This window comes from Nomascus leucogenys, chromosome 14 (genome assembly GCF_006542625.1).
Source record: "Nomascus leucogenys isolate Asia chromosome 14, Asia_NLE_v1, whole genome shotgun sequence".
In the NCBI taxonomy this organism is placed as follows: domain Eukaryota; kingdom Metazoa; phylum Chordata; class Mammalia; order Primates; family Hylobatidae; genus Nomascus; species Nomascus leucogenys.
Window position 1 is genome coordinate 9,221,606 of NC_044394.1, and position 26,948 is coordinate 9,248,553.

The 26,948-nt window shown below is 39.4% G+C and overlaps 1 protein-coding gene and 1 non-coding gene across 3 annotated transcripts in view; both read right to left on the bottom strand.

Moving 5' to 3' along the window:
- USP32 (ubiquitin specific peptidase 32) overlaps positions 1-26,948 on the bottom strand; it is a 205,409-nt gene that overhangs the window by 40,719 nt on the left and 137,742 nt on the right. For both annotated transcript variants that reach the window (XM_030828141.1, XM_030828142.1), the window contains exons 12-16: positions 18,904-19,006; positions 8,530-8,722; positions 6,156-6,331; positions 5,160-5,300; positions 2,412-2,529 (exon numbers count right to left, since the gene is read on the bottom strand). In XM_030828141.1, the coding sequence (XP_030684001.1) occupies positions 2,412-2,529; positions 5,160-5,300; positions 6,156-6,331; positions 8,530-8,722; positions 18,904-19,006 (731 nt within the window). The remainder of the gene's footprint in view (positions 1-2,411; positions 2,530-5,159; positions 5,301-6,155; positions 6,332-8,529; positions 8,723-18,903; positions 19,007-26,948) is intronic.
- Positions 14,287-14,417, bottom strand: LOC115838470. The gene has a single exon (XR_004033495.1).

The following is a 26,948-nucleotide window of genomic DNA, read 5'->3' on the forward strand; positions in this document are numbered from 1 at the left end:
TACAAAGAATACCTACTAAAAGCGCAACAACACATCTTGCTTCTCATGTTATCTTTCTTTTATATATTTTTTTGAGACAGAGTTTCGCTCTATCGCCCAGGCTAGAGTGCAGTGGTGTGATCTCGGCTCACTGCAACCTCTGCCTCCTGGGTTCAAGCAGTTCTCATGCCTCACCCTCCCAAACAGCTGGGATTACAGGCACCTGCCACCACACCTGGCTAATTTTTGTATTTTTAGTAAAGATGGGGTTTCGCCATGTTGACCAGGTTGGTCTCGAACTCCTGACCTATGGTGATTCACCAGCCTCAGCCTCCCAAAGTGCTGGGATTACAGGCATGCGTCACTGCACCTGGCCTCATGTTATCTTTCAAAGAGAATTGAAAAAGTTGTAATGGGTGCCATGGAAGCAAGGCTAATCCTTCTAATGGAAAATTAAATCAAGAATGTTTCATAAAGGTTCTATCTCACTGTTCCTTTTTTAAAAAATGATTTCCTTCACTTTTTATTTTTTTTAAGAGACAAGCTCTTGCTCTGTTACCCAGGCTGGAGTATGGTGGCACAATCATAGCTCACCACAGCCTTGAACTCCTGGGCTTAACAGATCTTCCCACCTCAGCCTCTTGAGTAGCTGAGACTACAGGACACACCACTGTGCCCAGCTAATTTAAAAAATTTTTTGTAAAGACAGGATCTTACTATGTTGCCCAGGCTGGTCTCAAACTCCTGGCTTCAAATGATCCTCCTCCCCAGCCTCCCAAACTGTTGGGATTACAGGCATCAGCCACCATGCCCAGCCTGACTGTTCTTTGATTTTGCTGTTTTCCCCAAAGACAAAGTTTGTCAGGCAGGGGCCAATGCTTTGCTATAATTATTACGAAACACTATTGAAAAAATTCTTACCAAACAGGCCGAGGTGGATGGATCACGAGGTCATGAGATTGAGACCATCCTGGCTAACACGGTGAAACCCCGTCTCTATTAAAAATGCAAAAAATTAGCCAGACGTGGTGGTGGGCACCTGTAGTCCCAGCTACTGGGGAGGCTGAGGCAGGAGAATGGCGTGAATCTGGGAGGCAGAGCTTGCAGTGAGCCGAGATTGGGCCACTGCACTCCAGCCTGGGCGACAGAGCAAGACTCCATCTCAAAAAAAAAAGTAAAATAAAAAAAAAAGAATCGTCATATATTATATGAATATAATCTTTAATGAAGATACAAAACTAACTGTTCAATTTCAAAAGAGAGCAAGTACTTATTTTGGTTGGGGTTTAGAGGTAGTTCTTGCACACTAAGTTATTTTAATTATAATAACATGCTGGTATTGTTAACATAGTCTGAGAATTTGTATAAATGGTTGCTCATTATTATTAATATTATTTTTTGAGACAGAGTCTCACTCCGTCACCCAGGCTGGAGCGCAACGGTGTGATCTTGGCTCACTGCAACCTCCACCTCCTGGGTTCAAGCGATTCTCTTGCCCCAGCCTCCCAAGTAGCTGAAATTACAGCACCACCACGCTCAGCTAATTTTTGTATTTTTAGTAGAGACAGGGTTCATGTTGGCCAGACTGGTCTTGAACTCCTGACCTCAAGTAATCTGCCCACCTCGGCCTCCCAAGTTGTGGGATTACAGGCATGAGCCACCGTGCTCAGCTTATTATTTCTTTACTGCTGAAGAATAATTTCAAATATTTGCAAAGCAAAAGCACAGAGCAAGTCTTGCCCATCAATAAAGTTTAACCTTATAGAGAAATGAAAGGGGAACTTTTTGCATGTTATACATTAAAATGGGAACTACTTTATATGTCATTTTGATAGGCTTGATGTTTTTTCAAAGCAAATATATCACTTTAATCTTCAAAAATATCCCTTTTGCTCTGTACTCTCTGTCTCTTATATAAAGCCTCTTTAGATCAAGCATGAGAAATGTATCATGTTTTGCCAAAAAACCAAACAACAGCAAAAACCTTAAAAAACAAAAAAGATGACAGTATAAAAGGAATTGCTTTTTACAAATTTGAGTGGAGTTGAAAAGACCAATGACTGGTATACTACTACTTAGTCTAGTAACAATTTACAATGGCTTGTCTCAAAGACATAAAGCATGTAAAATCTATTTCTATTTATTTTCTTTGTAAGTAGAAAAGGAAACATCCCATCTCAGTTTGCTGTTGGGATTTTTGCTTCTACCCCTCATCTAGTCTTGTGCGTGACCATAGATCTAAGCCCTGTAAAAATTAATTACTGAGTCTATAGGAAAGCTGATGGGAATGTGTATCAATACAGTGGCACCAGACTTCGAGCAATGTAGTTTTCACCTTTTTTTTTTTTTTTAAGGAAATGTGTGGTATTCTTGCTGCATTCTTAAGTTACCTCTCGGTAAATGCTGAGGAAACATTCTCAGGCTCATCATACCCATATTCACCCAGATGTTAGACTGCTGTGTCCGAGTGGCAGGCTGCTGTCTCAGGAAGAGAAGATAGCGGGGAAATAATTCCAGCTCTGGGATGTCTGTCTTGCTGTTCTTGATAACCTATTGTTTTAAAAGATAAAAAGAGACCACTAAAAAAAGAAACACAACTCGCCATTTTAATCTAACTTCTGAGATTTATTTCTAAACCAAAATGTCCAACAAGTTCACTAGCTACAGTTCAGTAATTACTGAAACTCACACATTTAAGTTATATGGATCTGATTACTGTAAAATTCCTGCTCCGAAACCCATTTCCTAAGATTATAACTCCTTGTAGATATCTTCTCCCCTTTTATTTAAAAGCAAGTAACAACACTGAGGAAAAAAAAAGCCTTTAAGTATTATCTATAATTCTACTACCCTCACACCATAAGTCTTTTCATTTTTACATATTTCATGTATATGACTGATATTTTAAGTACAAATTCATAAAAATTGAGTTACAAGTCAAAACTATGGAAGTATTCATTAGCTATATAGTCATGCTGCCATCTAAAGTTTAGCAATTTACACTACTGCCAGTAATGTATAAGTATACTACTCTCATAAAACCTTATCACTGGACATCATTTAAAAACATCCACATTTCGTTAATATGAAGAGTATTATAAATTGCTTAAATTTTAATTTTTGTACTAGTAGTGAGGATACAACTGTTCCCATATAAAAATTTACTATGTTCTACTTGCATAACCAGTCTGTTCACATATGTTTTGTCTATGATTTAAACAAAAAATTTGGATGTAAAAAAAACTCAAGATTTCACATTGTTGGAACAGGATTTTTAAGTAGTTTTAACCTGCTTACAAGCCCACAGACACAGAAAAACATTTAATTATCAAAATATTGTTGTAAGAGTAGTACATTATCAATTTCATGTTCTAAAAGGATAGCAGGGTTAACACTGAAACTTTTTTTTTTTTTTTTTTTGAGACACAGTCTCTCTCTGTCGCCCAGGCTGGAGTGCAGTGGCCCAATCTCGGCTCACTGCAAGCTCTGCCTCCCGGGTTCTTGCCATTCTCCCACCTCAGCCTCCCAAGTAGCTGGGAATACAGGCGCCCGCCACCACACTCAGCTAATTTTGTTTTTGTATTTCTAGTAGAGACGGGGTTTCACTGTGTTAGCCAGGATGGTCTTGATCTCCTGACCTTGTGATCCACCCGCCTCGGCCTCCCAAAGTGCTGGGATTACAGGCGTGAGCCACCGCACCCGGCCAACACTGAAATTCTTGAAAACAGAAACTCTTACAGAGTCTTTTAAGTCTCAGGTGACCAGGCTTTATTTTCCTTTACTCTCAAAACCAATATCTTCTGCAACAGAACTTTTTTTTTTTTAGTATCAAGAGGGAGCAATAAAGAATCAAATAAAAACAACACTACAGGCCAGGTGCAGTGGCTCATGCTTGTAATACCAGCACTTTGGGAGGCCAAGGCAGAAGGACTGCTTGAGACCAGGAGTTCGAGACCAGCCTGGGCAACACAGCAAGATTCTGTCTCTTAAAAAAATTTAAAAATTAGCTGTTATGGTGTTGTGTGCCTGTAGTCTTAGCTATTGCGGAGGCTGAGGTGGGAATATTGTTCGAACCCTGGAGCTTGAGGTTATTTTTCATAAACGTAATTATTAAGAACTCAAAATCAATATCAAAATTACATTAGTCTGTTTTATAACAGATTTTTACTCTTTTTAGAAGTTAACGTACCATATCTCATCTATACAAAACCTTCCTGGCATAAGGAAGTTTTAGCTTGGACATTATAAAAGGAAGAATGTTTCTTTTTTTTTTTTTTTTTTTTTGAGATGGAGTCTCGCTCTGTCACCCAGGCAGGAGTGCAATGGTGCAGTCTTGGCTCACTGCAACCTCTGCCTCCTGGGTTCAGATGATTCTCCTGCCTCAGCCTACTGAGGAGCTGGAACTACAGGTGCGTGCCACCACACCGGCTAATTTTTGTATTTTTATTAGACACGGGGTTTCACTATGTTAGCCAAGCTGGTCTCAAACTCCTGACCTCGTGATCTGCCTGCCTCAGCCTCCCAAAGTGCTGGGATTACAGGCGAAAGAGTGTTTCTTAATATACCAAAACAAATCCCACCAAAACATCTTGTTATATTTTACTGCATCAACAATGTAAAAACTGAGTGTCCAGAGTACCGAGTGCTGTTTACTGTGTAAGCACAACAAATGGTGCTATATACTAATATTTTAATATAATATTCTGTTATCATATGTTGTGATCTTTTATATGCCCCTCCTTCAAAAACATAAACCACAAAAATCCACCAAAAGCTACAAGAAGAATCCAATCCCTAACTAGATACCTGTGTGATTGTTGGGCATAGTAGTTTCAGAAATAACCTCTGCATCACGCCCTACATTCACTGAACTTTTTGGCACTGGCTCTTGGCCTGTCTTCCCCTCCAGCCTAAGTTCCGCATATCCTAGGTGATGTCTACTTTTATGTGGATAACACATTCAACAGCCTCCTATTTCCTTGCCTTTATTTATGAATGAATGAATGAATGAATGAATGTGAAGGAACCTAACATTGTTTGAATAATCCACACAGGTTCAGAACACTCTTCTACCACAAGGTAAAAGCTAGTTTGTGGTCAGTGAGAGTCATATATAAAAAGTAACAGAAGACCCCCATCTATGACTGCTCCTTATATAAGGCACTATTAACTATACTTACTGGTCTAGGTAGGGCCAGGTTTGCTCCATACCAGTGATAAAGTGCTCTCCACACAGGTTCTGGGACCATTTCATAATCTCTTCCATGAATCAGCTGTGGAGTTCGTTTTAATCGTCCTCCTTCTAGTGTTAATGATGTAGCCTGAGAAAGAATAGAATGACAATGTTGACTTTCAATATTACAAAGGTTTTTGGGTCTCAGCAATACCTAGATACAGGAAAACAAACTCATATATCACCACCCAGTTTCATGTTGCTGGAAAAACTTAATTTTTTTTTTTTTTTTGGAGATGGAGTCTTGTTCCATCACCCAGGCTGGGGTACGGTGGCGCGATCTTGGTTTGCTGCAGCCTCCGCCTCCCGGGTTCCAGTGATTCTCCTGCCTCAGCCTCCTGAGTAGCTGGGATTACAGGCGCCTGCCACCTCGCCCAGCTAATTTTTTGTATTTTTAGTAGAGACGGGGTTTCACCGTGTTAGCCAGGCTGGTCTCAAACTCCTAACCTCAGGTGATCTGCCCACCTCAGCCTCCCAAAGTGCTAGGATTACAGGCATGAGCCACCACGTCCAGCCAAAAAAACTGAATTTTTAATGAGAGATTTTTATTTTTGACTTTCAAAATAAACTATGTAAGAAATGAAACTGAAAGCATATCATTTGGAAAAATCACTAAAGCACTTGAAATAACTTCACAGATTTCTTTCAAACAATAAAAAATACTAGTTTGGAAAAAAAAATTCATACATAGCGTATGTGAAACATTTTCAGAATAGCTGTCCTAAGTAAGAATAACAATATTGCCAAGGGTTACTAAACTACTTCTATGTAAGATCTAAATCATAAATATTCTCACAGAAATGTACTATACAAAGAGATGTCCATCTATAATAGAGTAATTAAATGAACCACCAATGTTTTGCTATGTGCTAAAACCTCTGAAATGAAATTTATTAATAGCTTGAAAGAGAATAATTTTAAGTTTAGATGTAAAATTACTTACCTTTACTGGTTCTTGAGTTACTAATGGCTGATTATCAATAGCCCCTGGTTTCTGAGGGTTAAGGTGCAACAAAATATTCCCATTGGCTCCCAGCAAACACTGGTTGTTATTGTCAGAAGTGTTATGTTGTCGAGCAAAGCAAACATCTGCCCCTGGTGTGGCAGAATACAGAAAGCCTATAGAAAAAAAAAGAGGATGGAATCTCTTATTTTTAGTTATTACAGAAGAGAAAAGCTGGGCTAAGTAGCTGGGCTTCTACATAGCATCCTGTAATTATTTTCCTCAAACTAGAAAAATATTCCAAATGTTCTTGGTAGATAATGGTGATATGAAGTCACTAAATTAAAGGGAAACTAAAACAAGAACTCCAACAAAAGAGTACTGGGGGCTAGATCCTATTGTATCTATGAACTCAATGTCCACGAGTTCTTTTGAAAGAAATACATGATCTTTACAATAGGAAAATATGCACAGAAAATGATTAATCACGGCTCAGAGTTGTGAACCTCAGTGGTATTTTAAGGCATTTCAACTCTCAACTACATGCTAATCTTTGGTAAACAATCTAGCAGTCATCATTTTGTAACCTTCTGCCTGTGGTATGCAGCCTTTGGGTGTCACAGGTTATATGGTAAGCACATACCAAACAGGATCTTTAGATGGGGTTAAGAAATAATCCTCATGTTAAAGCTGATGACAGCACTTCTAGGATTGCTAAGTGATCTTTGTAATACCACAAAGGGAGAGAAGAAGCAGATTCTACAAGGAGCTTTGTAAAGAAAATGCTAGCTCTGTCCAATTTGCTTACACCTTCCACAGAAAAGGAAAAGAACATCTTGGAAGAAATAATAACACAGGCCAGCCGCAATGGCTCATGCCTGTAATCTCAGCACTTTGGGAGGCCAAGGCTGGAGGACTGCTTGAAGCCAGAAGACTGCAACCAGCACAGGCAACATGAGACCTCATCTCTACAAAACAATTAAAAAATTAGCTGTGTGTGGCAGTGTACACCTGTAGTCCTAGCTACTAGGTAGGCTAAGACAGGAAGATCTTTTGAGCCCAGGAACTGGAGGTTACAGTGAGCTATGATCGTGCCATTGCACTACAGCCTGGGCAACAGAGCGACACCCTGTCTGTTTAAGTAAATAAATAAATAACAATAGGGTAAGACTGAGAGTTCTGCTACTGTACCAGAATAACAGCAATCAACTCAATTCAGCTGGGCCATAGAAATACCATAGCATCTTCCTTGTAGGTGTGGAAACATGAAGTTTTAGGTAAGTACAAAGGCCTAAAGGGAATTACGGGAGGCATCTGAATTCTTTCTCAGTATTTTAACAAAATAATCTCCATATTTTGGCCTGAAATATACATAGAATCTGATGTGAGGTGCATTTAATTTAATTATGTTTATGGCTAGAGAGAGTCCTGGAGATGACTATCTTTGAAAATTTAAATTTACTGACTAAATAATTTAATAGCAATAGGGAAAGATGGGGCTTGATTGATGAAAATAGTGAAAATAGCCACGTGTGATGGCTCATGCCTGTAATCCCAGCACTTTGAGAGGCTGAGGCCAGAGGACCGCTTGAGCCTGGGAGTTTGAGACCAGCCTGGGCAACATGGCAAAACCCTATCCCTAAAATAAAAACAAAAAAAATGGCTGGGTATGGTGGCACGTGCCTGTAGTCCCAGCTTCTTAGGAGGCTGAGATGGGAGAATTGCTTGAGGCCAGGAGGCAGAGGCTGCAGTAAGCCATGATTATGCCACTGCACTCCAGCCTGGGTAACAGAGCGAGATCCTGTCTCAAAAGAAAATAGTGAAAATATTTCCATATTGAGAGATTTAATGAAGTATAATATGGAAAAGAGGTTTTCTGTGTAAAAATACTAATGTATTCAAGAATTTTACAATTGACCATTTCATTCAAAACTTATTTCTGTTAATGGAAGCCTGATCTCCTATTACCGTATTCACTGCAGCCTCTGTCAAATTAGACTCCCTTAATAACTATCCATGGGGAGGCCGGGCATGGTGGCTCACGCCTGTATTCCCAGCACTTTGGGAGGCCGAGGCAGGCAGATCACGAGGTCGGGAGTTCAAGACTAGCCTGGCCAACATAGTGAAACCCCATCTCTACTAAAAAAATACAAAAATTAGCCAGGCGTGGTGGCAGGCACCTGTAATCACAGCTACTCAGGAGGCTGAGGCAGGAGAATCGCTTGAACCCAGAAGGTGGAGGTTGCAGTGAGCAGAGATCGCGCCACTGAGCTCCAGCCTAGGCAAAACAGTGAAACTCCATCTCAAAAAAAAAAAAAAAGACCTATCCATGGGGAATAAACCAATAAACCTCAGGGGAATAGGTCATATTTACCACTGCCAGCAGTTTCTGAGGCTTCAGATGCAGTAGAAATGTTGTCTGAAAATTTCTCTTCTGTTGTATTCACATAACTGAAGCTGCTTCCAATTCTATCTTCCATCTGCTCCATAGGATGGGCTGCAGTTCCAAATGAGTATTTTCCTCCATTCAAAACAGATGATGGCTCAATTACCACAGGGTTGGCATCCTAAAATCAGGAAATCAGAGAATAAGAAGCAAAGTTTAGGCCGGGCATGGTGGCTCACGCCTGTAATCCCAGCACTTTGGGAGGCCAAGGCGGGAGGATCATGAGGTCAGGAGATCGAGACCATCCTGGCTAACACGGTGAAACCCCGCCTCTACTAAAAATACAAAAAATTGGCTGGGCGAGGTGGCGGGCGCCTGTAGTCCCAGCTATGCAGGAGGCTAAGGCAGGAGAATGGCGTGAACCATGGGGGGCAGAGCCTGCAGTGAGCCGAGATCGGGCCACTGCACTCCAGCCTGGGTGAAAGAGCGAGACTCCTCAAAAAAAAAAAGAAGCAAAGTTTAATAATCTGACAACTATGTAGTCTTCAGAAACAAATCTCACAATTATCTATTTTTTTAAGTCTCCTGTAGTTGGCCACAGACATTTAAAAACATTCTAATACGTAGCTATATTTTAATCTCTTTAAGGAGGAAAAGTATGTATATAGATAAAATTGGCAAGGTAGACAAAATAGACTGTGAAGGATTTTGTGCCACATAAAGTTATTAGACTCTATTCTGTTGGCAGCCGTTTTTTTTTAACATTGAAAGTAAATAAAGTTTACATTTTTTTCTTTTCTTCCTTGTTTCCCATAGTACATGAATGTATATAATTTTTTTATTATTAAAGATTACATGGTCAATGTAGAAAATATAGAAAACATGAAGAAAATATCACATGTACTCAGATTCCATCATTTAGCAATAACTGTGTTTTAGTTCTTGTGACTAAAAAAATATACATACGTAAAAGATGAGTGGTATATGTACATAGAGTGAAGGGCAATGCTATGACTTATAGCTATGTGACCTTCTACAATAACTGAACACATCTTTAATCCCAGCACTTTGGGAGACCGAGGCAGACGGATCACTTGAGGTCAGGAGTTCAAGACCAGCCTGGCCAACATGGTGAAACCCCATCTCTACTAAAAATACAAAAATTAGCTGGGGGTGGTGGAGGGCTCCTGTAATCCCAGCTACTCGGGAGGCTGAGGCAAGAGAATCACTTGAACCCGGGAGGCAGAGGTTGCAGTAAGCTGAGATTGTGCCACTGTACTCCAGCCTAGGCAACAGAGTGAGACTCTGTCTCAAAAAAAAAAAAAAAAAAAAATCATATTTTTTTCTTTCACCAAACATTGTATTGTTTATATAGTGCTAATATGCTAATCTAACATTTCATATTTTCTCTATTTCTGTTTTTAACAAAGAGAGAACAGTCCTAAATAGCAGAGTCTTCAAAAGGCAATGCTATTAGCAGGAATTTAATAATATTATTGCCTTCTATTTCTGGCAAGTGACACTAGTTTTCTTTTTTTCTTTTTTTTTTTTTTTTGAGACGGAGTCTCGCTCTGTCACCCAGGCTAGAGTGCAGTGGTGCGATCTCGGGTCACTGCAACCTCCACCTCCCAGGTTCAGGCGATTCTCCTGCCTCAGCCTCCTGAGTAACTGGAATTACAGGCGTGTGCCACCAAGCCCGGATAATTTTTGTATTTTTAGTAGAGACAGGGTTTCACCATACTGGCCAGGCTTGTCTTGAATTCCTGACCTCAGGTTATCCGCCTGCCTGGGCCTCCCAAAGTGCTGGGATTACAGGCTTGAGCCACCATGCCCAATCACTTTTTTTTTTTTTTTGAGACAGGGTCTCGCTATGTTGGCCAGGTCAGTCTTGAACTCCCAGCCTCAAGCAATACTCCTGCCTGGGCCTCCCAAAGGGCTAGGATTAAAGGCGTGAGCCACTGTGCCCAGTGGACACAAGTTTTCTACTTAAAATAGTGATATAAAGTTTCCTTTGAAAATATGATTAAATAACTAATTAATCACAACTAGTTACAAATTTCTTTGTTCCTTGTCTGTTACCACTGCTTCACTTGAGTAGCCAAAATTTTTTTTAATTTTAAGTAAAAATGGCATAATTATTTATGTAAGTTAATTGTATGGCATTATATGAGAAAAATGGTGACCATAGTTAAAAAAAAATGATGAAGAAGTAGGAATCTACATTACATATGAATTTTGGACCATCAATTTTTAAAATTTAGATGGTTCACCAAAGTAGTCAAAATTCTTCTTTTTTTTTGAGACAGAGTCAAGCTCTGTCGCCCAGTCTGGAGGTCAGTGGTGCAGTCTCGGCTCACAGCAACCTCTGCCTCTAGCTTCAAATGATTCTCCTGCCTCAGCCTCTTGAGTAGCTGGAACTACAGGCACCTGTCACCACACACAGCTAATTTATGTATTTTCAGTAGGGACAGGGTTTCACCATGCTGGCCTCGAACTCCTGAACACAAGTGATCCACCTGCCTCGGCCTCCCAGTGTGCTGGGATTACAGGCGTGAGCCACCGTGCCCGGCCTAGAAATCAAAATCCTGTAGACAAGACAGTAGAACCAAACTGATCTATGTCAAAAAAGAAGTATGAATTAGTCCCAAGTGTTAATTTTCTTAAAGATAATATCAAGCTTGTCATAGCTTTTCTAATACAGAATCCATACCAACACAAAATACATTACATTTAAATTAGTTTTCTTATTATTATTTTTTTTTAATTAAAACAAGTTTTGGCCAGGGATGGTGGCTCATGTCTGTAATCCCTGCACTTTGGGAGCCAAGGTGGCTGGATCACTTGAGCTCAGGAGAGTTGGAGACCAGCCTGAGCAACATGGATAGATCCTGTCTTTACAAAAAAATATAAAAAAAATAGTGGGGCATGGTGGTATGCACCTTTAGTCCCCAGTAACCTGAGAGGCTGAGGTGGGAGGATGGCCTCAACCCAGGGGGTGGAGGTTGAAGTGAGTCGAGATCATGCCACTGCACTCCAGCCAGAGCAGCAGAGCAAGATCCTTTGTTTTGTTTTGTTTTTTTGGTAGAAATGGAGTCTTACTATATTGCCCAGGCTGGTCTCAAACTCTAGCCTCAGGTAATCCTCCTGCCTCAGTCACCCAAAGTGGTGGGATTACAGGTGTGAGCCACCTCACCTGGTTAAATTAGGTTTCAAAAGAAAATTTTCCATAAACATAAATGCCTTATTATTTAAATCAATTCGACTTTTTTTTCACTTATGCTTTTTGATTTATTTGGTCTGGAGTATAGCAAAGGCTCTTTTTTTTTATACAGGGTCTTTCTCAGTCGCCTATAGCTCACTATGCCCTCAAACTCCTGAGCTCAAGTGATCCTTCCACCTCAGCTAGGACCACAGGCATGCATCACCATGCCCAACTAATTTTTAAAGTTTTCATAGAGATGTGGTCTCAATATGTCACCCAGACTGGTCTCAAACTCCTGGAGGATCCAAACGATCCTCCTGCCTTGGCCTCCCAAACTGCTAGGATTACAGGCATGAGTCACCTGGCCAAAGGCATTTTTTCATTTTTAAAGTTCTCTATGTGATCTCACTACATATGTAGCCAGAATTAATAACTATTGCCCTAGTGAGGATTATAGTCTCATGCATTTGTTTTTATAATGTGCTCCAGATGTTGAGAGCTTAGAAATTGACTTGTTATTAAATCTGCTACCTGCTCTGGAACTTGTGTTTTAGAAGAAGATTTAGATTTTAATTAGTTTTCAGGTCATTTGCTTCTTGCCCATAAAGATGGAGCAAGACAGACAGCAAAACCATTTGGAAAGAGTAACAGCGCCACCTTTGAGAAAAATTAAAGTCTTCCAAGTCACTTTGTTTTCCTCCAGAAAAATCACTTTAGTCTTGCTATAAGTGATCTGAAATGATGTTTCAATAACCATCACATTGTTGGCAAGGTAATCCGTTTATAAATTTATACTCACTTCTATATTCCATTTATATAAAGTTGATGCATTACAAATTACTTTTTTTTTCTTCTTTTTTTGAGACGGAGTCTTGCTTTGTTGCCCAGGCTGGAGTGCAGTGGTGCAATGTTGGGTCACTGCAACCTCTGCCTCCTGGGTTCAAGCAATTCTCCTGCCTCAGCCTCCACAGTAGCTGGGATTACAGGCATGCACCACTGCGCCTGGCTAATTTTTGTATTTTCAGTGGAGACAGGGTTTTGCCATGTTGGCCAGGCTGGTCTTGAACCCCTGACCTCAGGTGATCCACCTGCCTTGGCCTCCCAAAGTGCTGGGATTACAGGTGTGAGTCACTGTACCCGACCACAAATTACTTTCTAAAAAATCTGTAGTAATATATTTTGAGGAAGATTAGGTCTATTTGAGCAAACAATTTTCTTCAAGTTTTCCTCTAAGATGGGCATGTAAGAGAATTTCAAGGAGTAATATTTGGAATTGCATCTTAAATGTTTAAACATGTTTGCAAGTCTTACATGGTGCCTATGTTTCTAAAGAAAATGTAAATGAAACCATTCCTGTAACAATGTTTCTCATTCTGAAGAGCTCAGTCCATAGGTTAAATCTATACACATCACTGGCAAGAAAACAGGATAATAAAAATATTACCAGGCATTACATTTGTTAGGCTAAATTTTATAATAACTTGTGAATAGGATGATTCTAAGAACTTCTCAGATATTGCAACATTTGCCTCTAGCAACTGCGGTTCTACCACATGCTTTTAATATGGTACAGTGAGTAATACCCTTTAGACTTGGAGAATATGGGTTTTCTTTGCTTCTCTTCCAATGCTCCAAACAAACTGTCTTCTCATTGTCTTTGGCTTTCTTTTCTGTTACAGGAATCTGATGCTGTCACTGTTCTCCACTGCCTGAAACTGTCAGCACAACTCAGGTTCCTTCTTCCCCTTCCTACACGCTTATTTTTCTTGTTCCTTCCACCCTTCTTGGCTTTCAGTGAAATAGCTACCTTTTTATCCGATTAATCTTATTACCACTTTCCTTCTGTAAGATGAACAAACCAATCACAGTTATATATTGCAGAATCTTAGAGTCACTAGCTTTTTTTGACTGTTCATTTCTGGCTGCTTACGGAAATTTTTGTTTTTCTAAAACATCAAAGGATCATGTTTTGTTTTTATTGACTTCAGGAGTCTGGAACTATTCAAAATTATCCTAGAATCCTGGTTTTCAGAAGATAGATTTCTAAATAGGTAAAGTTTCACCTGTAGAGAGAAATGTCCTCATTTTCTCTGAGTCAACAATTCACAAAAGGATGAGGTACTTATTTTAATATAAGAGAATTCTATTTTGAGATTTTAGGATTCCCTGTGAGTTGTATGAATAGTTTATGTGTTATAAAATATGGGTCAAGATTCACCTTTTTCTCTATTGATGATACTACTACTTTTTATGCCCCGTACATAGGTATGTTACAAGAATCAATTATCTTAATTAACAGTTATGTGAATTTCAAATTTCACTAGTCTGAAATGCTAGCTTTGGAAAAATAGAGGGCAGCATGGAGCAACAGATTAGGTACTAAGGCAGGACTCAGGACACTGAGCTCTAGAGTGCTAGATCAAATAATAAAATAATTGTCTGATACAGTTTTGGGCAATTATAAAACCTAAGGACCTCACAGGTTTCGTTTGTAAATTCAGAGAAAAGAGGTGTTTCATTCCTTTTATTTCCCCCTCAACTACACATGTCTGAGGCAGGAAAACAAGGCTGCCCCACTCGTGGCAGTCCTGACAACGATCCTCGAGGGCTGCTCTTGGCCTCCAGCCTTGGCTAAGGAGAACAGGGAACCCCCACAGCCCATGGGAGAGAGGCGCGAAAGGTGATGTAAAGTACTTTCTAGCTCTAAAGTTACATGATAACCAAATAGGAAAATCTGCATGTGAATAGTAATAGCTGCTCCTTCATAGTTCTCAAAAAGGAAGAAATATACACATTATGTACTACAATAATGATAAACAGAAAAGATTTCACCATTCTTCCCCATTTAAATTTTTTTAGGAGATTACACATATAAGAATAAAACTTGACACATTAAAGCGGGGAAAGATTGGTAAGATTCCATGAGCAGAGACACAATCAAATTATTCATGCTCCAGTGAATCAGCAAATCTGGGGTTAGCCACTTCTAAGAAAGGATGGCTCATTTTTCCTGATCCCTTGGTCTTTGATCTTTCCATTTAGTCTTGCCAGTATTTGAAACATACTGCCCTCACAATTAGTAATTCACATAAGTAAATATGTCATTTCATGAAGAGAAAAAATTAACTAAAGCTAAGTACTATCTTAGGTAGGCAGATGAAGCTCTAAGATCAAATTATCTGATATGTCAACACTAATTTTCTTTCTTTTTTTTTTTTGAGATGGAGTCTCACTGTCATCCAAGATGGAGTGCAGTGGCATGATCTCGGCCCACTGCAACCTCTGCTTCCTGGGTTTAAGTGATTCTCCTGCCTCAGCCTCCCAAGTAGCTGGAACTGCAGGCACACGCCACCACGCCCAGCTAATTTTTGTATTTTTAGTAGAGTCGGGGTTTCACCATGTTGGCCAGGCTGCTCTGGAACTCCTCGTCTCAAGTGATCTGCCTGCCTCGGCCTCCCAAAGAGCTGGGATTGCAGGTGTGAGCCATTGCACCTGGCTCAATTTTTTTTTTTTTAAACAAGGCATTTGTCAAAGCTGCCACATGGACTAGAAAGAGAAATTTGAATTTTTTTTTTTTTTTTTTAAATAAGAGTCTCACTCTGTTGCCCAGGCTGGAGTGCAGCGGCATCATCTTGGCTCTCTACAACCTCCGCCTCCTAGGTTTGAGCTATTCTTGTGCCTCAGCCTCCTGAGTAGCTGGGATTACAGGCATACACCACCACAATCGGCTAATTTTTGTATTTTTAGTAGAGACGGGGTTTCTCCAGGTTGGGCAGGTTGGTGTTGAACTCCTAGCCTCAAGTGATCTGCCTCCTTCGGCGTCCCAAAGTGCCAGGATAACAGGCGTGAGCCACCATGCCTGGCATGAAAGAAGAAATTTAAATCCGGATATAACTACTGCTACTACTACCACCATTATTACCTTTAACCTTATATAGAGTTTCTATCTGCCACACATTGGGCTAAGTGCTTCACATGTATTAACTCATTTAATTCTCACATCCCTACTTAAACAGATATTACTATTAATCTCATTGTTCATCTGTGAAAACTGAGGTAGAGCAAGAAGTAGTAATTTATTCAAGGTCATAAAGCAAGTGCAAGGGACAAGAGTCCAAGCTCACTACAATTACCTTATTGAAGTTTCTCATAATAATAGCTACCTATTTAGTACTTACTATGTACCAGACACTGTTTTAAAATACTTAACAAGAGTCTGGGTGCCTGTAATCCTAGCACTTTGAGAGCCCAAGGCAGGAGAACCGCTTGAGCCCAGGAGTTCGAGACTAGCCTGGCAAGCATAGTGAGACCCCATCTCTACAGAAAATCAAAAAATTAGCCAGGTGTGGTAGTGCATGCCTGGAGTCTCAGCTACTCATGAGGTGGGAGAATTGCCTCAGCCCATGAGGTTGAGGCTGTAGTGAGCTATGATTGTGCCACTACACTCCAGCCTGGGCAACAAAGGAAGATCCTGTCTCAACAAACAAACAACAACAACAAAACACTTAACGTGCATCAAACTCATTTAATCCTCGTAACACTATGAGGGAGATTATTATTATTACTCTAATTTTACAAATGGAGGAAACAAGGCCCAGAATGTCACTTTTTTAAAAAGGTTACTTGAATTCAGCTTAAAAACATTTTTAAAAAATCTGTCAGTGTGCAGTTATTTGCATTTAATTTTAGAAAAGAACACGTTTCTAATTAAAACATGTTCAGAGGATTGTTATTAGTCAACTTACATTTCCCCCACCTTATTAATAAGTTGCCATAGTTCCCTGTCTCTTTATTTAGTAGAAACACTTTTCTAATTAGTATGTATTTTCAGAAAGTACTGCTGTTACTCCACTTACATTTTTCCCCATCTTATTGAATAAATTCCCATACTCTGCCTCCTTTCTCTCCATATAAAGCGATACTCCTCTCCTCCCAGGTTTATTGTAACTCTAAGTTTGCCTTTATTTATTCATTTATTTTATGAGACAGGGTCTTGCTCTGTCACCCAAACTGGAGTGTAGTGGTGCGATCATGGCTTACTGCAGTCTTGACCTATCAGACTCAAGCAATCCTCCCACCTCAGCCTCCCAAGTAGCTGGGACTACAGGCGCACACTACCAAGCATGACTTTTTTTTTTTTTTTTTTAAGACGGAGTCTCGCTCTGTCGCCCAGGCTGGAGTGCAGTGACGATCTCGGCTCACTGCAAGCTCCGCCTCCCGGGTTCACACCATTCTCCTGCCTCACCCTCCTGAGTAGCTGGGACCACAGGCGCCCGCCACCACGCCTGGCTAATTTTTTGTATTTTTAGTAGAAACGGGGTTTCACCGTGTTAGCCAGGATGGTCTTGATCTCCTGACCTCGTGATCCGCCCGCCTTGGCCTCCCAAAGTGCTGGGATTACAGGCGTGAGCCACCATGCCCAGCACAGGCATGACTAATTTTTTAAAAAAATTTTTCGGGCCGGGCGTGGTGGTTCACGCCTGTAATCCCAGCACTTCGGGAGGGCAAGGAGGGCAGATCACGAGGTCAGGAGATTGAGACCATCCTGGCTAACACGGTGAAGTCCCACCTCTACTAAAAATACAAAAAAAAAAAAAAATTAGCCAGGCGTGGTGGCACGTGCCTCTAGTCCCAGCTACTCGGGAGGCTGAGGCAGGAGAATGGCGTGAACCCAGGAGGCGGAGCTTGCAGTGAGCCGAGATCGCGCCGCTGCACTCCAGCCTGGGCGACAAAAGCAAGACTCTGTCTCATAAAAAAATAAAAAAATTTTTTTTTTTTTTTGTAGAGATGTTGTCTCACTATGTTGCCCAGGATGGTCTTGAATTCCTGGGCTCAAGTGATCCCCCTATCTGGGCCTTTCAAAGTCCTGAGATTACAGGCCCAGCCAGACTTCATTCTTAAGTAGATTTTAAAGTTTGCATTTGACAGATGCATGCTAGAAAATAATATCAAATGCCAGAGTGGAGAAGGGAATATGTAGATTCTCCCATGTATACCTCTCCCTTACTACCCTCCCCAAATTTCTTTAGTGCACAAAAGGATTATGGTAGGCAACAACAAACCAGGTTCATGTTCTCGTCAGTGCAGTTCAGTCTGTTTATAAGGGACATGCTGCTAAGAGTAAGACCTCTATTGTGTTCCTACGGAAAACAAAATGTAATACATCCAAGACAAAACTAGGTTATTCTTTGAGTCTATACTGATTAAAACATTAACAACCACTCATTCTAAGGCCAAACTATAAATATAAAAACAAAAAAAGTATTTCAAAATAATAACTGATGCTGTACTCCAATGTTCTCATTTTCTACCTACACACACCATCATTATCTACCTACAAGGTCCAGGAAGTCATCTGCCTACTTTTTATTCCTTCAGAGATACCAAAGTCCGTGTTTCCCAATTAATATATTTTACGTGTGAAAACACATTAATAAACTCTGCAAAATGGAAAAAAGATGAGAAAGAATGATGAGATAGATAATGTAAAAAGTATGTAACTACCAATATTCTGATAATAAGCAGTGACAGAAGAAATACAGGCAAATAGGAATCAAATGATTAGAATTTTGGTTAGTGATCATTTGGCAATGAGTGTATATATCAGTTGGCTCTCCAAGAAGGCAAATATTTGATTCTTGGCATTATTCTTTTCAGTTTTCTAGTTCTGAAAAAAATTCCATTTTAATGGAAAAGGTGAAATAAAGGACAATGTAAATGATGTAGTTGAGAGAGTATAAGCTTTAAAGTCAGTCCTTTGGTTTGATCCCACATCTTCCACCCTGATCACGACATTCAGGTTACTTTTTCTTTTAGCACCAGGTTCCCCACAGGTAAAATGGGTGTAATATTATCTTCCTCACAAGGGTGGTGCGAGAAATAAATGAGATGTGAGGTATGTGATATATGCAGGTACCCCCGTGCCCAATACTATCTTTTTTTAGGGTTGTTACAAGGGAAGAAATGTACGTGGAAGTGTAATCACAAAGCCTAGACCATAGCAAGTATCATATAAACACCCATTTCCTTTCCCTTTGAATCTTTATCTAAGTTGGAGCATTTTATTATTGGCTGGTAGTCATAGCATTTTATTATTGGCTGGAAGTCTGACGGAGTTGAAAATCCTATGAAAAATGTAAATAGACAGGAATCTAACTCACGTATTTGACATATTCTTTCCACTGTTGCCACCACTGCATGGAGATGATAAACCAGTTGTGTCCTGGTTGCAGACCATACCTGCTCTCTCGTTCTAACCATCCTCTGTACATACAAAAGAAATTAAATACATCAAATAAAGTTGTGTGAAATAGGTGGCGACGCACAAAAATTATCATTAGAAGTTTTATAAGAAAAACCACGAAACATTTAGATGTAATTAGGAGAGACTGCTAAAACCCAATTAGTAAAACAACACTGTTTCTATTGATAAACCAATTTCAAGAGTCATAGGCCAGTATCAAGAACAATTACTTCAGGAAAAGATTCTAGGAAAAAATTAAAAATTAAAAAAATAGAAAAACAACTGGTGTTTCCAATTAATTAATTAATTACATTTTTTGCAGAATGTTCATGTAACCAATGATGTTCTTCAAAACAGCCTTATTGAGGAATAATTCACATAAATATAAAACTTACCTATTTTAAGTGTACAACTCAGTGATTTTGAGAACTTTACAGATATGTGCAACCAACACCACAATCAGTTTGAGAACATTTAGAACATTTCAATTAATCCAAAAAGACCGCTGTAGCCATTTTTGGTCAATTCCTATTACCACCCTCAGCAACAGGAAACCACTAATCTATGTTTTGTCTCTTAGAGATTTGTCTTTTCTCAACTATTTATATAAATAAAATGATAAAACACATGGCCTTTTAAAAATTTGGCCTCTTTGACTTTGCGTGTTTTTGTGGTTCATCTATTATTGTGGCAGATATCAGTTGTTTGTGCTTTATTACTCAATAGTATTCCACTGCATGTATATATTACATCTTGTTTATCCATCCAACACCTAAAGAACATTTGAAACTGGCAAGTCAATTTCCAAAGTGGCTGTCCATTTAACATTCCCATCAGCAATTCTAGTGGGTGTGAAACACTGTTACACTGTGATTGTAAAAAAAACCTACTCTATCTATCTATCTATCTATCTATCTATCTATCTATCTATCTATCTATCTATCTATCTAATCTACACAGTATCTATCTATCTATCTATCTATCTATCTATCTATCTATCTATCTATCTAATCTACACAGTATCTATCTATCTATCTATCTAATCTACACAGTATCTATCTATCTATCTATCTATCTATCTATCTATCTATCTATCTATCTATCTATCTATCTATCTACAGAATCTCGCTCTGTAGCCTAGGCTGGAGTGCAGTGGTGCAATCTCAGCTCACTGCAGCCTTGACCTCCTGGGCTCAAGCAGTCCTCCTGCCTCAGCCTCTCAAGTATCTGGGACTACAGTTGTGCTCTGCTATGCCTGGCTAATTTTTTTTTTTTTTTTTAACTAGAGACAAGATCTCACTATGTCACCCAGGCTGGTCTTGAACTCCCAAAAGTGTTGGGATTACAGACATGAGCCACTGTGCCCAACCAAAAACTATTTTTTTTTTTGAGGTAAAAATGGCATAATATGAAATTATTTTAAATCATACAATTCAATGGCATTTAGTACATCCAAAATGCTGTGCGACCACCTCTTATTAAGTTTCAAAACATTTTCATATACCTCAATTAAAAAGTCATCCATTAAATAGTTATTCCCCATTACCCACATCCCCCAGACCTTAACAACCACCAGTCTGCTGTCTGGACCTATTGACTTGCCTGTTCTGGATATTTCATGTAAATGGAATGATTCAACATATGACCTTTTATGTCTGGCTTCCTTCATTTAACATGTTTGTGAGGTCCAACCATGTTGTAGTATGTATCAGTACTTTATTCCTTTTTATGGTTGAATAATATTCCATGGTATGTATACTACATCTTGTTTAACCATTCATCCACTGATGGATGTATAGACTGTTTCTATCTTTTGGCTATTGTGAATAGTGGTACTATGAAAATTGTGTTCAAGTATTTGAGTACCTGTTTCCAATTATTTTGGTATATATTTAGAAGTAGAATTGCTGGTACATGGAGATTCTTGCTGAGGAACTGCCAAACTGTTTTCCACAGTGATTGCACCATTTTACATTTCTAACAGCAATATATGAGAGTCCCTAATTTCCCTACTTGTCAAAACCTTCCATTTTAAAAATTCTAATAATCTTATTGAGAAGTAGAATTTCATTGTTTTGACTTGCATTTCCCTAATGACTAATTACGTTGAGCATCTTTTCATGTGCTTGATGATCACTGAACATCTCTGGAGAAACATGTATTCAAGTCCATTTTTAGGTGTCTATTTTTAAATTGGGTTGTTTGCTTTTTGTTGTTAAGCTGTAGGAGTTCTTTATGTATTCTAGTTAGTAGACCCTTATTGGATGTATGTTTCTAAAATATTATCTCCCATTCTACAGGTTGTCTTTTCAGTTTTAAAAATAATATCTCTTGATGTATAAAAGTTTTAAGTTTTGCCAGGTACAGCGGCTCACACCTGTAATCCCAGCACTTTGGGAGGCTGAGGCAGGCAAATCGCTTGAGCCCAGGGGTTCAAGACCAGCCTGGGCAACATGGCAAACCCTTATCTCTACAAAAAATACAAAAATTAGTCAGGCGCGGTGCCTCACGCCTGTAATCCCAGCACTTTGGGGGGCCGAGGCAGGCGGATCACCTGAGGTCAGGAGTTCGAGACCTGCCTGACTAACATGGTGAAACCCCATCTCTACTAAAAATACAAAAAAATTAGCTGGATGTAGTGGTGGGCACCCATAATCCCAGCTACTTAGGAGGCTGAGGCAGGAGAATCGCTTGAACCCGGGAGGCAGAGGTTGCAGTGAGCCGAGATCGTGCCATTGCACTCCAGCCTGGGCAACACAGCGAGACTCCATCTCAAAAGAAAAAAAAATACAAAAATTAGCTGGTTGTGGTGGTGCACGCCTGTGGTCCCAGCTACTCAGGAAGCTGAGGCGGGAGGTCACCTGAGCCCAGGAGTTTGAGGCTGCAGTGAGCTGTGATGGTGCCACTGCACTCCAGCCTGTGTGACAGTGTGAGACTGTCTCAAAACACAAAAACAAAACAAACAAAAAACTTTCAAATTTTGATGAAATGCAGTAGTTTTTCTTTGGTTGCTCATGCTTTTGGTGCTACAACTAACATTCCATTGCAAAATTCAAATAATTTTTGAGGAAATAGTTTTGTTAGATATGGAGTTCTTGGCTACAGTTTTTCCCCCACTTTCAGTTCTTTAAAAAAATTACCATCCCACTCACTTCTGGATTCCATGCTTTCTGAGGAGAAACATGCTATTAATTTTATTGATGATCCATTGTATGAGACAAACAGCTTCTCTTTTGCTTTCAAGATTCTCTCTTTGTTCTTGGCTTTGTAAAATACAGTTTCATTATAATGCTTCTCAGTTTGGATCACTTTGTTTATCTTTCTTTAAGTCCAATGAGCTTTTTGAACGTGTAGGTTCATGTCTTATGAAGTTTAGGACAATTATTTCTTCACATATTCTGCCCTTTCCTTCTCTCTCCTTTCCTAAGATTCTTATGTTGACACATATGATGTTGTTCTATGGGTTTCTTACGTTCTGTTCATTTTTCTTCATTCTGTTTTCTTTCTGCTTCTCAGTCAATAATTTCAATTGACTTTTATTTAACTTCTCTGATTCATTTTTCTGCCTGCTCAAATCTGATGGAGAACCCCTCTAATAGATGTCTCATTTCAGTTATTGTAGTTTTCGGCTCCAAAATCTGTTTGGTCCCTTTTTATACTTTCTCTTTATTGATACTCTATTTGTACATATATCATTCTCCTGGTTTCACTTATTTATTTCTTTATTTATTAGTTTTTGAGATGGAGTCTCGCTCTGTCACCCAGGCTGGAGTGCAAGTGGCACAATCTCAGATCACTGCAACTTCCGCCTCCCGGGTTCAAGGGATTCTCCTGCCTCAACCTTCCAAGTAGTTGGGATTACAGGAGCCTGCCACCAGGCCTGGCTAATTTTTGTATATTTTTTAGTAGAGATGGGGTTTCACCATGTTGACCAGGCTGGTCTCGAACTCCTGAACTCAAATTATCTGCCCGCCTTGGCCTCCCAAAGTGCTGGGATTACAGGCGTGGGCCACCACGCCCAGCCAATTCTCCTGGTTACCTTTAGTTTGTTATCCATCACCTCCATTAGCTCTTTGAACATATTTAAGATAATTGATTTTAAATGTTTGTCTGCTAAGTCCAAAGTCTGTGCTTCCTCAAAGAGAATTTCTATTAATTTCCTCTGTGAATGGACCACACTTTCTTGTTTCTGCAATTTTTTGTTGAAAACAACATTTTGAGCATTAATGGTAACTCTAGAAATATTTCCCTCCACCTCAGGGTTTGCTTTCATTGATTGCTATAGTTGTTTGTTTAGTCACTTTTCTAAAATATTTTAATAAAGTCTGTCTTCCTTGTTATGTGTAGTTTCTTAAGTCTTCATTTTACTTGTGTTTGAAGAGCTAGTATTTTGACAGTGATTTCCTAGAATGGCAGAAGCGGGGAGAGGGAGAGAGGAAAAGAGAGAGGGAGGGAGAGAGAGGAAGAAAAAGAGAAAAAAGGGAGAGAGAGAGAGAGACAAAGACAGAGAGACAAAGACAAAAACCACTACTGTCTTTGCAGAATGGCGCTGTGCTGGGGCATTCCTACAATGGTTTACAACTATGCCTTAGCCTTCACTACCTGTATACACTTAGTCTAGAAGCGCAGCCAGAGGTGAAAGTTCACGGGTCTTGTAAGGTCTTTTCCGAGAGTGTATCTTGTTGGCATGTGCAAAGCCTTCTAAATTACCCAGTGTACAGTGTGCTTTTGGGTACTTTAATTTCCCAAGGAAACTCTCAAGTTCCCACCACCTCCAAGACTTTCAGCATTCTATTATATGCCTCAATTAAAATATTTTACCCCAGGTGACTGCAAGTGGCTGGCTCGTTTGCCTTACAGAACTTCTAACGAACGCCCCTGCTTTTCCATCCTGGGTAAATTCTGAGTTAAGTATAACATAGCTGAGCATTTTGCAGTAGCTTTTCTGGTAGCCCCAGACTGTTCAGACAAAGACAACTTGTTTTGCTTTGTTTTATTTTGTTTTGTTTTTGAGACAGAGTCTTGCTCTGTTGCCCAGGCTGGAGTGCAGTAGCGCAATCTCAGCTCACTGCAACCTCCGCCTCTCGGGTTCAAGCGATTCTCCTGCCTCAGCCTCCCAAGTAGCTGGAACTACAGGTGTGCGCCACCATGGCCGGCTAATTTTTTGTATTTTTAGTACAGACGGGGTTCCATCATGTTGGCCAGGCTGGTCTCGAACTCCTAACGTCAACTGATTCACCCATCTTGGCCTCCCAAAGTGCCTGGGATTCCAGGTGTGAGCCAACGCACCCAGCCTGACAAACACAACTCTATAAATAAGGTATGTTCTGCTCTCTCTGAAACCAGGGACCAGGTGGGTTGCCATTTTCAAGGCTGCCATTACTAAACCAGACAATGGCAAATATATATACAGGCTTTTAAAAAATTATTATTTTTTATAATTTTTTTAAAAATCAACATTTGCTTAGTAGCTATAAATCTTTGTCTCTTTCTTCACAGTTCTGACAAAGTTGAAATTGGCAGTTTGTTCTTTATTTTTCAATGTTTCTGTGGAGAGACAGGCTCTTAGAGCTACCCACTACATAATTTTCACTGAGTCACTCCTCTCATTGTGCTTTTAATTTGCCTTCTCTGAGGAAGCAGAACATCTTGTCATGTACTTATATGTATGGTAAGAGTCTATTCAACTCTTTTACACATTTTAAATTAGATTTTCTTGATGTCTTAATGTGTTGTAACAGTCCTTTATATATTCTGGACATGAATACTTTATAATATATATAATTTGCAAATATGTTCTCTAGGACTGTGAGGCTGTAGCTTTTATTTTCGTAATGCTCTCTCTTGAAACTCAAAAGTTTTTAATTTTTTCTAAGTCTTACACTTTTTTCCCCACTTATAAACTGTGCTTTTGGTGTTATAGCTATGAAATCTTCTAACCCCAAATCACAAAGGTTTTCTACATTTGCTTTTCTAGAAGTGTTATATTTTTAGCTCTGATGTTTAGGTATAGGGAATCCATTTTGAGTATACTTTTAAGCATAGTGTGAGGTAAGGTGTCTAAAATAATCTGTTTGCGTATGGATATCCAAATTCTCCTGCACCTTTTTTTGTTTGTTAAAGAGACAGAGCCTTGCTATGCTGTACAGGCTGGTATGAGGTGGCTATTCACAGGTGTGATCACTGCATACTCACATTAAAGCCGTGAACTCCTGGGCTTATGTGATCTGCCTGTCTCAGCCTCCTGAGTAGCTGGGACTATTGGCCAGCTACACCACTGTGCTCAGCTCCTCCTGGACAATTTTTTTTCTTTTTAAAGTCAGTCCTTTTTCTCTACTGAATTTTCTTGACATCTTTAAAAAATAATAAAAATGATAATAAAAATAACCATTGACCAAAAATATAAAGGTTTCCTTTTTTTCTTTTTTCAGGCAGAGTCTCACTCGTCACCCAGGCTGGGGTGTAGTGGCATGGTCTCAGCTCACTGCAACCTCCTCCTCCTAGGCTCAAGTGATTCTCCTGCCTTAGCCTCATGAGTAGCTGGGACTACAGTCGTGTGCCACCACGCCTGGCTAATTTTTGTGTTCTTAGTAGAGATGGGGTTTCGCCACGTTGGCCAGGCTGATCTCAAACTTCTGACATCAGTGAGCCCACCTCTGCCTCCTAAACAGCTGGGATTACAGGCATGAGCCACCACGCCTGGCCAAGGGTTTCCTTTTAAAACGTCAATTCCATTTTACTGATCTCTATAATTCTCCTTATTCCAGTACTTGATTAATGTATCCTTAGGTAAACTGTGAAATCAGGAAGTGTAAGTCTTCCGTTTTTTGTCATTTTTTTTGAAGTTGTTTAGGCTAGTCTGAGTTCTCTGCATTTCCCTATACAATTTAGGAATAGCTAGTCAATTTATAGAAAAAAGCTGGGATTTGATTGGGTGTGTTTTCAATCTATAGAACAATTTGAGAAAATTGCCATATTGACAACATTAAGTTTTCGAATCCATTTACGTACATTTTCTTAAATTTCTGTCAGCAATGCTTTGTATCTTTCAGTGCACAAGTCTTGCACTTCTTTCGCTGAATTTGTTTCCAAGAGTTTGATTTCTTTTGACAACTGTTGTCTTCATTTGAATTGTACTTTCAAATTATTCTATCTAGTACATGACAATTCAATTGACTGCTTAATTATTGATCTTGTGTCCTGTCATGTTGCTGAACTCATTTTATTAATTCTAACAGTTTTTCTGTGAATTCTTCAGGGTTTTCTACACACAGGATCATGTTATTTGCAGACAGTTTTATTTTTCTTTACAATCTCGATGTCTTTTATTTCCTTTTCTTGCCTGACTTAACTAGCTTGAAGCTCTAATACAATGTTGATAAGTGTGGCAAGAGCAAGTATCCTTTCCTGATCTTATGGGAAAAGACTTCAGTGTTCTACCATTAAGTATGATCTCAGCTGTATGTTTTTCAAGATATTTTTTAGACTGAGGAATTTCCCTTCCCCAAAGTTGTGAATGAGCATGACTGTGCTCTAGTAAAATGTTATTTATGCACACTGAAATGTGAATTTTATATAATTGCAAAGTGTCACAAAATATTTATCCCCTTTTGGTTTTTTCTAAGCCACTTAAAAAGGTAAAAACATTCTTAGCTTGCAGATTGTACAGAATCAGGCAGTGGGCCAAAGTTGGCCAATATGCCATAGTCTGCTGACTAACTGCTGGCCTAGTATATGGTCTGTCCTAGAACAATACTCTGTGTACCTTTGAACATGTATTCCGTTGCTGTTGGCTGAAGGGTTCTGTTGGTGGATGCATATATCATCATTTATCATAATAAAATGTCTCTCTGCCTCCAGTAACTTGTCTTTTGTAACCTAAAAGCCATTTTCTTTTCTTAATAGTAAAGTGATTTTAGTTCACTTATGGTTATATCTGTATGGTTTTATCTTTTATTCTTT